General features: G+C 44.8%; 1 protein-coding gene and 1 long non-coding RNA gene across 7 annotated transcripts in view; one reads left to right on the top strand and one right to left on the bottom strand.

Annotated features, from left to right (window-relative positions):
• The window catches only part of LOC135377543 (protein slit-like), a 268615-nt gene that overhangs the window by 107633 nt on the left and 147299 nt on the right, over positions 1 to 13683 (top strand). For all 6 annotated transcript variants that reach the window (XM_064610052.1, XM_064610053.1, XM_064610051.1 and 3 more), the window contains exon 3: positions 8602 to 8673. In XM_064610052.1, coding sequence (XP_064466122.1) covers positions 8602 to 8673 — 72 coding nt within the window. The remainder of the gene's footprint in view (positions 1 to 8601; positions 8674 to 13683) is intronic.
• Positions 1 to 13683, bottom strand: part of LOC135377547 (uncharacterized) — an 87328-nt gene that overhangs the window by 901 nt on the left and 72744 nt on the right. The gene's annotated exons all lie outside the window — the stretch shown is intronic.

Below are 13683 nucleotides of genomic sequence, written 5' to 3'. Positions count from 1 at the left end.
CAAAAATGTAAGAAAGGAGGGTGAGTGAGAGTGAGTGGCTGGTTTGCCGTCCCTTCAGATGACGCACCCCGAAAGTCGCTGGAGAGGCGTGTTAGCTTAGCTCAATTGGTATAGCCCTGGACCGGCAATCCAGAAGATGTGGGTTCGATCCCTACAGCTGGCTAACCTTTTCAGTGACTTTCATCTTTCACCGGAGAATGGTGTCGACTTTCGCTGCCGACGGAATATTTATTACGACCAGCGTGTCTTTCGCGCCAGCATACCCTGTTTAGTGATGCCCTATTCGTTTACTCTCTGTTACATTTCTACTCCGAACGAAGCGGTCTTAATCCGGCTGTCCTTTCCAGAAGCACGGGAGAGGCGCACGCGAGGCCACTTCTATCGAAATGCCCCTGATGGACCGTGGCGAGCAATGCCGTATGTCAGCCGCCTATTCCGAGGGGGCACCTGCCTCAACAGTTGTTATAAAGCACCGGAGGACCTCCCAGCGGGGCTTCGTTATCGGAAAATAGCAACACTATGATGGTCGAAGAATCGGGTCACTTCTAAGCGCACGTTGTCCAGAGTTCCTCTTCATTTTTTTCTTTCACAGTCATAAATTAGGAGGCGCTATATACGCCCAGTAGCCGATCAGCTGCCCACACTGCGCAAATTCCTTTGCCTCACCAGGTAATTGATGTGTGGGTGATAGATTGGCGAGCGCCACGCTACAAACGGAACTTTCGGTGGCTGCGACGCAAATAACGGTGGAGGCGCGTCCGCGTCCAATGCAGTTGTCGTTGCGAAATTGTGGCCCGTTCGATACGCATCGCACCGTGTTGCCGCGTTATGGATGGCTCGGCACTTGTGGGTGTCGTCGGAGTTCGCGGGTAATTGATTAGGTTCAGTTTTAAATTGGTTTGATTGGAAATGCGGGTGCTTAAGTGAAAGCAATTTTTCAACTTCGTGGCGAACGTTGCTTCCGCAATATTTCCATGGCATGCTCTGGAAACCCGATAGTGACGGACGAATTACTTTCATTATGGGCTGGTTGCACGTGGGAGCGCGTAACGTTAATGATTGCGTGATAACAGAAAGAAAAAAAAGAAGAGAAGGTAGACACGAATACCCATATAAGGTGATCGACTATTGTGATCGCTCGATCTCTGCTTGGCAGTAATCTTCGATAACGCCTGGAAGCACAGAAGCATAGAAGCACAGGCGTCGTACGGCGGCTACAAAAGTGCTTACTTAATCGAATCGGAGCAAAGCCTGGGCAGTAGCTTTACTAGACGCCCCGAAACCAAGCAAAAGACTATACCGGGTGTTTCAGTTAAATCCTCGGGCTAAATAATTCGCGAACGGGTGCACCAGTTAAAGAACTTTCCTCTTTACGAGTATCTGTCCGATACCACCTACAAGCTGCGCACCGTGTGAATGAGTGGGAGGCACTCATGAGTGGGAGGCACTGTTATTTAAATAAAAATTCAAATGAGTTTCGTGAAAAACTTCTTCGCAAAAGGAAATTCATTGGTGTAAGGCCGTAATTCATTGGTGGATAAGGGAGTGAAAGAGCGTCCTTTTGCGCTTCATCGCGACCAGCCGCGACAAAATTATGTAAACCGAAACCAATTAATTACTGCAACAAATGACTAGCTTCGGTGGCAGATTTTTCTCTAAAATGTGTCCTCTGAAGTTCCCAAAAGGGTGCTAACCATTTTAATGCCGACAGCGCCTTGCTTTAGAAGTTATGTTTTTTTCACGAAACTCATCTCGTCCTCCTTCAGGGTAATGATAAATGACTTCGTGAAATTTTCGGGAAAATTTCCAGAACTCTGCACGACAATTGCCAGGTGGCGAGTTCATACTCAAATGTGACGTCATTCAAAAAACCTATATAAGACATAGCACAAAGTCATTACCTTTATCCTGAAGAAGGAGGAGCTTCCTCTGAAACGTCGACCATCTATATTTTTGTAACTTTTTAAATCTAAGAGTTAATTATTTCTGTTAACTAATGCATTAAACCACTAACTGTTTTACTTCCTTTCATGTAACTCCCGTCTCCGGCCCACTTATTCATTATTGTATATTAACTCACGGCCTTCAGACACTTTCTCTTTGCAATTATATAGAAAGAGTAACTTGTTGTTCAACTGGCACATTGTTGGCGAGGGGAAGTGGAGGCAATATAGCAACGCAGAGTAATTACCCCCCTTTATTTTTCTGTAATAATGTGATTAAATAATAATAGTTCACATTCCCGTTGCCGCGTACGAGAACGCGAGGGAATCACCTGTGGAATGCGGTGCATGTTTTCGAGAGAACAATTGGTTCTCCGTTCGCTCACTTTTTTTCCCTTGCAATTGCAATACGCATGTTATTGCTTCTTGTAATCTACATTTCTTTTTTTCATTTCCTGCTGCTCTGTGCTTAAAGAGCATTTTTATTTATTTCTCTCTCTCTTTCTGACTTTCGCTCGCCGCGCTCAAAACAGTGCTGAAATATGTACAGACTGGATGACCGAAGCGTTAGATTGAAGCGGAACTTAACGGGAACTGAACCGAACCTGAACTGAACCTGCACAAGAACTGATATTGTGCCTCAATTTGACACTCTCTATAATAATATCCAATATAGACCTAGTCGACGTCGCGCTTATCAAGGAGAAACGAATGATACGTATCTATCGACACACTACTTACTATCACGACTTCCGCAATTTGCGATACCCTTTCTGTTTCACTCTGAAGCAAAGAAGTTTTCGAGCGGAGATTGGAATTCAGCCCTTCGTTACGGAGCGCTTAATCTGATTGACCACAATTACCCCATAATGACGTTTTCGTGTACACGCTGTCCATTATTTGAACGTCCTTGAACCGGACAGGGTATATCGGCAACGAACGCTGCCCCTCCGTGACCAGTTTCAGTTTCACCAGTATTTTCCTCTCTAATGAGACTGAACCGTGTCCAATCGACTAAATAATGAGTTCCCGTCGATGTAAGGTAGGCCATCCGATAATGGTACGAGAAACTTGATTGGGTGCAGGCGACCATGGTTTGCCGGCGGATCGTGGTCTGCAGTTCAAGTGGTGCAGCACCTGCTGCTAATTTTGAGAGAGCGCTTTCTGTATTTAAGCGTCTACACAACGACAGTAAATCTCTCGTTTGTAATGCATCTATAAGCAAGTCTACATGAAGGACAGGTATACATAAAGTCCACGTTGAAAACGAGCACGCAAAACGAAGACGGAGAGCACACATGCACAAGCTCAACACTTTCTACAACTACCATTTTGTACACAAAGTCTTGTCTTCAAAATTTATCCCAATATTTTTGCACAAACCGTCGGCTTCGCATCTCAACTAATTCCAACTGGTGTTCGTGTGGACACGTACCTGTTGCCGGGTGTTTATATTCGTGGGCTATGCTTTGTACCGATATTTATAATGCGAACTAAAATTACCACAGTAAACATGGACGGCCCTTGGGTAGATCTTACTGGACACTGGAGGATTGCTCGTCTGGATCCACCTTGAACTGTAACCTTTCTGCTCTGAGACGTGCTGCGATCTTTAGAGTCACATTGTTTTCCCTACATGTGCATTGTGCATTGAGGCACACCTCATGTCATAGTCATAATTTATCTGTCGTTTCTGTTGAAACACGTGCATGTGCCCAATTTCTGCCACGGTATAACGGACATTAGAGTTAGACCTGCACTAAATACGACTTGCTCTTGTTGCTTATCCATGTTTTTTTTTTTTTTCCCTCAAGCCTAGAAAAGGAACATATGAAAATGTGTAACTAGTAGAATATGTACGAGATATGTCTACAACCGCGTTTCTCCACATGACATGTAACCGCATGAATAAATTACCTGTACTTAAGATACGCCTGTCTTTGGGACATGTCTTCAATGTGAAGTGGTATTTGAGAGGCTGCATAGAATTACGCACGATACAAGTATGACACTATTTTGCATGTAAGAACCAATTATGGGTTTCAGATGCTGCAGTATACGTTCCTGAACACATTTAACAAGCTCAAATTGGCTGGTTAACAGTTACGCCTGCTGTCAAGAAACAATCCACATGACATGCTTACCTGAAAATAAGAAAACGGGGGAAAATGTCACATTTACTGCTTTAATGTGCTAAAGACACGTCGTTTATTTCGTTGATTGCTTTACATGTGTAAAATAGCTGTCCGCCATCTATGCTGCCTGGTTATATGAGAGATGGGATTAGCCAAACTGCAGCGTTTCTTCTTACCTTCCTTACGACATTGTGCAAGGTCTGTACTTGTTTGTAGGGAATAAACTGAAACTCGAGTCCATGGAGTAAAGCGTGTTTGTGAAATTTCGGACAGTATGACGCAAGCAGGGTGTGATGAGCTTTATTTGCCGTATTCGAGCCAATGATCAAGATATGTCCGGCCCGTTTTCTAGGAGAGCACGTAAACATACGCCCATAAATCCCTGTTTTGAAGCGCAGCTTCCTATGTCAGTCCACTGCATTTGAAATCGATACTGTCCACCTACCCTGGGAACGAGGCAAAGAAATCCTGTGTAAACACCCAGACATCTGGTCCTTTCCCGTCTAGATGGCACATATTGACAGTGGGAAAGGCCATATTCATACGCAAACTAGCGCACGACGCAGTCTTTTGAGTTATACCAAAGTTTATTTATTGTGGCAAAATGTTTGAGGTGGGGTGAGGAATTTGTTTTTCGAAAAACTAAAATGTGGAAGACCCATTAGTGGCAAAAACAGATACGCCTCTATTAGTTAGTGGATTTTTAGTGTTTTAATTAATGCAAACAAGCTGAACCAGAAATAGAGAGAAAAAAAGAGAGAAGAAATTGGTATGGGCTAATCACACTTTTGGTTACAGGACATCGCGGAATATGATTTCGAGATCAATAACTTTCTTTGCACTGGACGGATTTTCGAAAGAGAAGTTGTTCCTGCTTTCCCAGGCGGTTTGCTTCATTTTCGCAACTGAGACTAGAAACTTTTTCTATTAATTACGAAAGTTAATTAATGTTAACTAAGATCGCCAGATGCATTTGTTTCGTTCCGCTTAGCCCCGACCCCCGAATCACCTTGTAAAATACCGTGGCTTACTGCTGGTTTGCATACTTTTTTCGAAGCTTTTCCTCCTCTATGTAGTGCACTCATAACACAGATCATCATCAGATAACATAGGCCAACCTTTGCGCAGAATCATACCGTTACCCCTCCTGATTTGTGGAAATCGCGGGGTGTACGCCTTTTTGTGACGATTAACATAACTGCACACAAGAGTCATAAGTAAATATATATATATAGTAGTATAATAAAGAGACACATAAGCGTCACAAAAAAGTCATACGCACCCCGTTTTCAACGAATCAAAGGAGAGAAACGATGACATTCAGGTTGATGGTTGGCTAGGAGCGTGTTATGTGGTGAAGTTCTGTATTAAGAACGTGTGACAAAGGGGCGTTTTCCTTTCAAAAACAACGAAAACGATTGAGGTGAGGAAGATTTTCAGGAAAATAATTGAGATGAGGTGAGGAGAAACCTCTGTTGGCAAAAATTGGGGTTAGAGCAAAGATCATGAGGGCAGTTGCCCACATCATGCTCGTCACCCGACGAATTCTGTTACTCGCAATTTTCCTTTCTTCATACGTATGGTTCTATACAGGGTGTTTCGCGAAGGCCCTCGGCTGAATAATTCGTGAACAGGTGGCGTCATCTAAGAAATTTCGTTTTGGTGAAGATCCTTGGGATCTTCGGGGACACGCTTTCGGAACCTCTGGTTTACGTATCGGGACCTTCAGCCAAAAATATTCAAAGAAAAAACCCGCGTCGACACTTAATGATTTTTCCGAGTAATTAATCGGTTTCGGTTTACATATTTCTTGCGCGGAGCAGTGCACCAATGCGCTCTTTGGATCAGCTATCCGGCTGTCAATTTGGTGTTCACCCGCCTGGTTCACGCACGGGGGCGACGGAAGATTAGGAGTAGCCGCAAGAGACGCTCTGGTATTCCTTCTCAAAGCGACTGGTAAGCAGCGCTGGCGGTTCTCTCGTCCAGTAGGTAAAGCGTGCTCTTATCATGAGGGGGGGGGGGGGGGGATGATGACGAATGCGCCACGACTAGTGTATCACTCTGATAAATGAGGTCGGGGGTGGGGGGGGGGGGGGGGGGGTAATGGGGCCAACCATCATCCCGAATGTCAACATTCTCGCCCCTGATTTGTTAAAAATGGGAGGCGGAACCTATTTTGTACTCATTATGTATATACGGCATAATTGGTACAAAAAAGGCGAACGCCTCTAATTTTCATCAAATCAAGGGAGAGAACGTTGTAACTCGGGATGATGGTTGGCTAGGAGCGTGCTATGTGGTGAAGTCCATTTTCACCGATCCTGCCCTTACCGCCCCCCCCCCCCTCATTTTTAAGCGTATAGAGAAGGAGAAGGAACACCAAAGCGTTTCCTGCCGTCTTGCGGCTGTTCCTTATCTTCCGTCACCCCCGTGTGCCAACCAGGCGGATGAAGACGAAATTGACAGCCGGATAGCTGATGCAAAGAGCGCATTGGTGCACTGCTCCGCGCAAGAAATACGTAAACTGAAACCGATTAATTACTTTTAAAAAAATCACTACGTGTCGACGCTTTTTTTTTCTTGGAATATTTTCCCCTGAAGGTCCCGATACGTAAAACAGGGGTCTCGTAAGCGTGCGAAGTAAAATTTAAAAGTTAGGATGTTTATTTAATTAGTGAGCTTATGCAAATGAGCAGTTCACTGTTAGTACTCAGTTCAATGCCGCTGTCCCAAGGATCTTTGCCAAAAAGAAATTTCTTCGATGGCGCCACCTGTTTACGAATTATTCAGCCTGGGGACCTTCGTGAAACACCCGGTATACACCACGAAAATCCCTTGTATTTACGGGGACACCATCGAGTTAAAACTGCGTTCGTATACGTTCAACACCGGGCTTGATGTGAAGTGCCTTGTCTCCAATAAACGACGATACGGCCGTTCAGTGGCCTGCTCTTCGTTTTTAGAGCGAGGGCAGTATACATATGTTAGTGTTGTCACATTGTACAGTTGGCAATACAAACGAAAATCTTCACCTGGCTTGCACCAACCTCTGCAGATGTCCTGAAACGGTTAGCACTAACGAGCCATATAGTGCCTGTGCACTATCGGGAATCTCCTCCTACACAAATGACTTTTCGTTGATATTGCTCCGGAGAGTTGCGGCACTGGGTATCTTCCCTTTGTGCGGAGTTAAAATGACGCTTCTAGCATGCAGACTGCCAACAGAGAACGACCGCCGCTCACGTCGCTGAGTCGCCATCAAAGCAGAGAACAGGAAACGCCGTATAGCTTGGCGAAGAGGGATAGGAGACCGCAATTTCGTCCGTTGTAGGCGCTATAAAACCGTGAAACGTTGCTCAGAACCCACGAGAATGAGCTTTCGCCAAGGATGTGATGGCACGGCAGAGATATAGCTACGATGGCTGCTGCACATTGTGGAAGAAGCGTGCTTTGTAGAAGGCAGTCAAGGCTTGTAGGAAGTGACTGATGAAACGATCGAGAGGGGCAGCCTGAAATTGAAGGTGCAATTTCGGGGTAATTTCAAATTGAGCATTCGGGTGTAGGTAGGCGGCATTATCTGAGAACCTTGGTGGGATTAAAGCACATACCTTGCATTAAATGATACAGTGGTCGAATTATCTGGACTCAGTGTCATGTTAGGATGTGTCGTATACACGGGTGTATACACACAATGTCTTATATACGGAGAAAAAACTCTTAAGGAGACCACACATTTCGCTTTCATAACGCAGGGGATGTAAGCTATACCTGTGGTACGTGTATAAATAGTTACAAGCTTGCATAAACAGTTATAGTTAATAAATTACCAAACAGTTTGTGCGTTGCTTTTTTCTATTCTCGCTGTTCAAGCTCATTTATTTTTTTGCTGGTATCACTTCGTTTGGCCATCTCACCTTTCACTTTTTGACGGTATTCGTTTACATCCTGTCGCCGGCTGTGCTGTCTGAGGTTTTCCCTGGGTTTTCCGAAGACTTTCCAGACGAATGTCGGCACAGTTCTCCTTGAAGTCTGCCCAGGACGCATACTAACCTCCCCTGTCTCCCACTCCTTCCTGCTGTCCTCTCTCCATCTCTCCACGTCTGTACGCCGCACATAGCCACAGTTTCTTCGCGGCGCTAACACGGAACAAAAAAAAAAAAAAACGTGGTCGGGTCTGTGGATTAATTCTGCAAACCTGAGGGTTCTTTAACGTGCGCCAAAGTCTCGACACACGGTAGTCTGAACAGCCTCTGTTCGAGATATCGGCGCCTGCCGACCTGAACCTCATGCTTCAATCTACCTATACACCGGATATCTGGGTTTTTCCGCTTTACTACCCTTACACTGCCTCTCAAAGCTTACGTTTTCAACAAGTTTGCAGAGGCTTGGGGGCGGTTACCTGGTACACGAGACGCGGTTTTGCCAGATTCCTTGGATTGATACCGCGGACATCTTTGGATCTTTTCGTGCACGATTATCAGGCAAGATTGTTCGAAAGGGCAATAAGTCAACTTTCTTTGCAGGCAACTCATGGAAAACCAAATTCACATCATCGACAGGAGCGCCTTTGCGGATCTCGTTACCATGGAACGGCTGTAAGTAATTTGCGCTTTACTCAGCATGTACATTTCTTCCTTGCGGTCAAAAGAAAAAAGAAAAAAAAGAGATTGTATTCCTCCTCTTTTCCGCAAGTACACAAAACACAGACAAGCTTCTCAAACAGAAATACTAAAACAAGACTCTCTGGGAAAGCCGGGACCTACTTCGCACCTGATCCGGCCGGATTCAAGTGCTCGATGGGAAAACTGAATAGCAGAAACCGCCCTCGGTGGTATTCGACAGGTCCAACCGACTTTACGGTGGCGTGATTGAAGACTTAAATGTTCCGTCACTAGTGCAGCTGCCAGGGGATGATGTTCGCGCTTCCATTTCATCTGCCCGTGAACACTGGGAGAAAGCATGGGTTGTGCTGTAAGGTACAGAGAGCTCTTCCTCGTGGGGTATATATGCGAAATCAGAAATAAATTCATTTCTGCGTGTCTTCCTCGGGCTGTACAGAGCATCTTCGAGCGCACAAAAACCCAACAATGATTATCGTCATGACTGTTTCGCTTGTACCACTATATAATGGGACCTATTCGGAATACCTCAGCGGCATTTCTTAAGTAAGAGCGAGTTTACGGAAATAAAGAAAATGGCAATTGAACCAAGTAAGGACGGTGACGGAAGACAGGAGTATAAGGACTATTCACATCAACTCACATCACGTATTTTATTGTTCCATTGTATCGTTACAAGATTAAATGAGCAATGTATATGTCGCTGACGCTGAGGACCATATCATACATCTTCTTTTTCTTCTTGTTTTTTATTATTATGTTTTTAATGGAAGCGTGCATGTCAGAGAATGCTGCTCTTACGTCATCGGGAGATTTATCTTCCGTTTACCCTGTGTACTCAGTGGGGCCTCAACGTCGGCGAGCGAGTACAATATCACCACTACAGTAGCAGCACACCTTCTGTACTCAGCACCTTTACCTTTATTGTCTATGCTCTTCTCTTCTTTCTTGTGCACCACTGTTTGCTTCCGTGACCGTGTGCCCGCATCACATCGCTCTTTCTTTCTTAGAAGAAAGGAACAACTCTAAACTGAGCTAGAATCTAACATTAATTGCTGTATAGCTCCTATACTTCTAGACGAATAGAACTGACGAGTGTTCTCGTACAGTGGTGTCAGCTGTTCCAGCCAAGCCCCACACGATTTACAACTCAACCAATTCTTCCGCCTCATCAGCGCAAAGAGACTATTCTAAAGAAGGCAACAGGAAGGCCTTACCTTTGACGTGACTGTTTTACGTTTCTAGCTTTTTCATTGGTGGCGTGCTCTCAACAAGGTTCTTTTTAACGCTGCATGATGCTCCATACGCACTCCATGGACAGCGCCGACTGCTGGTTCATGCACCACGTCAGCCATTGCCTTTTGTGCTTGAACCGCATTTCTGTAACAGAAAGAAGAAGGAAAAAAAAACTACTACTTCGTGTAACTACTAAAACTACTTCGTGTAACGATCCGAAACTGCTCCCTCGTGTCCAGGAGTGGTTGATATCCTTCAAACAAATGTGCATGCTCGTTTTGCGGTTCTTGTTAGGCATCACGTACTACTGTTACATGCGTCAGAGTAATACAGTATATGCAGAGTACGTAAGTTCGAGAGTGGTATAGACATTGCAGAAGAGCAATTAACCTTCCTCCGTGCCCCGGATGCTTCCTGAGCTGTGTCGGTGGCTCATGATCTGGCTCACCGGTCGCTCTGCGGTCATTTACGTTCCGATAGCTGTCGGCCTGCTGCTCCTGGCGGTGCACAGATACGCAACCGTAATTACCCACATTTATGTTGGTTTATTTACTTTAGCGCTCGCGCTCGCGGCAAGGTTATCATAGACTCTCGACGAGGCCGTAGCGAAGGGACGCCTTGCTCGCTCGGGCCATCCCTTCTCGCTGAGCGCCTGCCGAGCAGATCCAACTGGAGGCGCCTGTTTTTTTATTCCCGTGATTGACTGCGCTTGATTAAGTTGAAGGCAGCTGAGGCGCCAGTTTCCTCTTCCTTCCTTTTCTTGCGAGCGGCTTCGTAATTGCTGGTATAGTCGCTTTTGCGACTACGTCTATTGCTGGAATGCGCCGAATAACACAATAATCAGGGCAAATTTGAGCCCTCTTTGGAAGTCTCTGTGCATGCAGCTGGAATAACAGGTCAGGAAAGCAGGGCCTTGAGTATAACAGCACTTACGTGGCCGCTCTTCACGTGATAGGCTGTACGTACCGTACAAATGATTATGCACTTTTGAGCAGAAACATAAAGTAGTCTTAAGTTCTTTTCTGCCGCGTGGCTTGTACCCGTTTCTTAAAAATCCTCCGAATACTTGGTGCGCGATATTTTTCCCAATAATGTTTCATACTGTATTCATATTTTTCAACTTTCACTGCTTGCACTACTCTGTCGCCGCACGTCACGCCGGGTCCTGAGGCTTTTCGCGTCTGGCTCCAAACTTCCCTGATCTTTGAAGGCAATGTCATATTATGATAATGGTGGCGCGTGGAGTTGAATCGTGTTCCCAGTTTCGGTCCATTCGCATTAAGTCTCGGTTAATTAGAAAGCGGTTGTCACCGACTGGATGCCGCCCTTTCGAATTACGGCCTGGGAGTGGGGTGGGGAGAGGGCGCTTTTGGAAACTCTGTCCGTGGCATCTGGCGGAGCCGTTTGGAAGGCGCTCGCATGTTAGGGCGTTTGTTAGGCCATTCTACTGATTCTCCGCATTAGTTAGTTGAAACAAAGTGGAGTGAAGCTAGCAGCATGCGAGATGCTCTTACTTACTGGTCAGGAGACGACAGTGCCCAGATGAATCGTTCGTCTTGCTTCCACGAGTGGGATGACGCTCGCGTGTGTCGAGGCTGTGATAAGCCAAATTTTGCACTAGTTTCTTGATAAGGTCAGTTAACGAGCTATATAGCAATCAGAGACTTTAACAAAGTTGTCACATCGATACGGTACGAGGAAAAAATCGCACATTGAAAAACTCGTAAAATTCGTTTCTTCTTTTGCATATATCGCCTACAGAGATCTAAGTACATTGAATTAATAAGTGTACCTCACATGTCTAACACGATATAGTATATATGTCGCTCTATACCTCGTGTCTTGTTGAGAACTATGGACATGCGTTCCCGTGAAGAGAAATTTTAAGCGTGACCTTCCCTTGTCGTCAGATGTCGGAATGAAATAATGCCGACGTGAAAAAGGGAAAAACAGAAAGACGGATTCATGTTGGATTGCAGGCTTGTACAAGATACTCGCAAAAAGTATTGAAGTTACGGAGTTCCAGGTAAAGAAAATAACTGACCAGAGTACTAAATACGCAACCTTGAAAAGTATTTGAGTAGAATACTAAATACTAGAATACTAAATACTCGTTTTGCTAACTTGTTACTTTCAAGATGCTATCAATTTACAATTTGTGAAATGTACTGTCAAACAAATAAGTATAGGTGAGTAAATATAAGTGGCATGTAAATTTATGTATGTAAATTTAAATGTAAGTAAATAAATGAAGCGACATAGCGTCCCACCGAAACACACGAAGCTAATCATTTTCTTGACCATTCCTGTCTCCAGAAAAAAATAAAAATAAAAAGGAGTGTCTTAGGGGTAATTTAAGAGATAAGTACAGGTTACTGCCAAAATGTATCTAAGATACTAAATACTGACTTTTAAAACTATTTTTAAGATATCAAGTTACTCCCAAAAGTATTTAATATACAGTAACTTGGCTAGAGTACGTAAGATGCATACAAGTCTGATCTAATGCCAACCGGATGTATTGTAGATTTTTCAGTTCTTCGCGGCATCTGCTGGTTCCGCTCCTCGGTTACTCCATAATCCAAAAAAAAAAAAAAAAAGAAAAGAGCCGCTTGTTTGCAGAAGACGTCATCCTCTCTTGCCGAAGAAACAACGTACTTCTGAGAAAACCACTTGCAGCGCTTGGATCCAAGTCGACGTTGCCGAAAGGGTGCTTCGGTTCTAAATACTTTTCTTGAGACCGGAAGCCTTGGCTCATTGAGAAACTTTTAGAAACATAATATCCACAGCGTTTACCTGGAGGCAGTCCCTCTTCTTTGCCAAATATTCGAGGACGGAGCTTGGACCCAGCTGCTACGCGAATGACGGAAATCTCCGAAGGGACGCTCCGTACTTTCTCGCAGACATGCTGACTGTTTGTGCGGGGGTCTCCAATTTTTATCTTCCGTTGGAAGCGAACGTAGCGTGAGCATCCCTGGAAGCTCTCGCGAGGCCCACGGGATTATGCCTGCTTATATGTTCTAAAAAATGGAAGCAGAGGGCTCGTAAAAGAAACAAGAAATAAAGATTGCCGCTTCAGCAGCGAACGAAGAAGAGTGTGGAATGTACTATGATTCCCTAGGCAACAGCCGTAAATAACGGATTCAGCGTTCTGGAGTTAGTTCGCTGTAAAGTCAACGTTGGTGGAAGCAGCGCACGCAAACCGAGCGTGCACGATAGGGAACTTTGTCAGGACGGAAAAAATCTGTCCATAATTTTGTGAAGGGGCTCTTACTTTGCGCAAGTGGAGATTGTTCAACTAAGGTATAGTCGGGTTCAACCTCATAGATCAAGGTCGATAGAGCGAGAGGCGATGTTTTTGTGCGCTTCATTCTGCCCACGTCTGTAATTTTAGAATTCATAGAAGTTGGCGGAAGGGGACTGGAATACATATCTGCAAAATGTGGTGCCTTCTGATTGGTTGGCTGAAAAAAAAAAAGAAAGAGAAAAAAACTCGCCACATGAGCTAGTATGGTGGCGATGGCGTTAACTGTGAAATGCGATAACATGTGTAACTGTGTAACATCGCACTTCGCGGCAGGCATTTGTAGTAATTGAATTTTAGTAATAGCAACGTATGTGCACGTTTTACGCGATTCGTGCTCACAATGAACTAAACCAACTAAGTATGACGTACTTCGCTGACAAGCCACTGGAGTTCAAAACCAGAGAACCCAGGATCGGACGCCCGCACGAGGAGAAGAGAGTTGG

This window comes from Ornithodoros turicata, chromosome 1, assembly GCF_037126465.1.
Source record: "Ornithodoros turicata isolate Travis chromosome 1, ASM3712646v1, whole genome shotgun sequence".
In the NCBI taxonomy this organism is placed as follows: domain Eukaryota; kingdom Metazoa; phylum Arthropoda; class Arachnida; order Ixodida; family Argasidae; genus Ornithodoros; species Ornithodoros turicata.
Note: the sequence above shows the minus strand (reverse complement) of the source record. Positions and strands in the feature narration are given on the sequence as shown.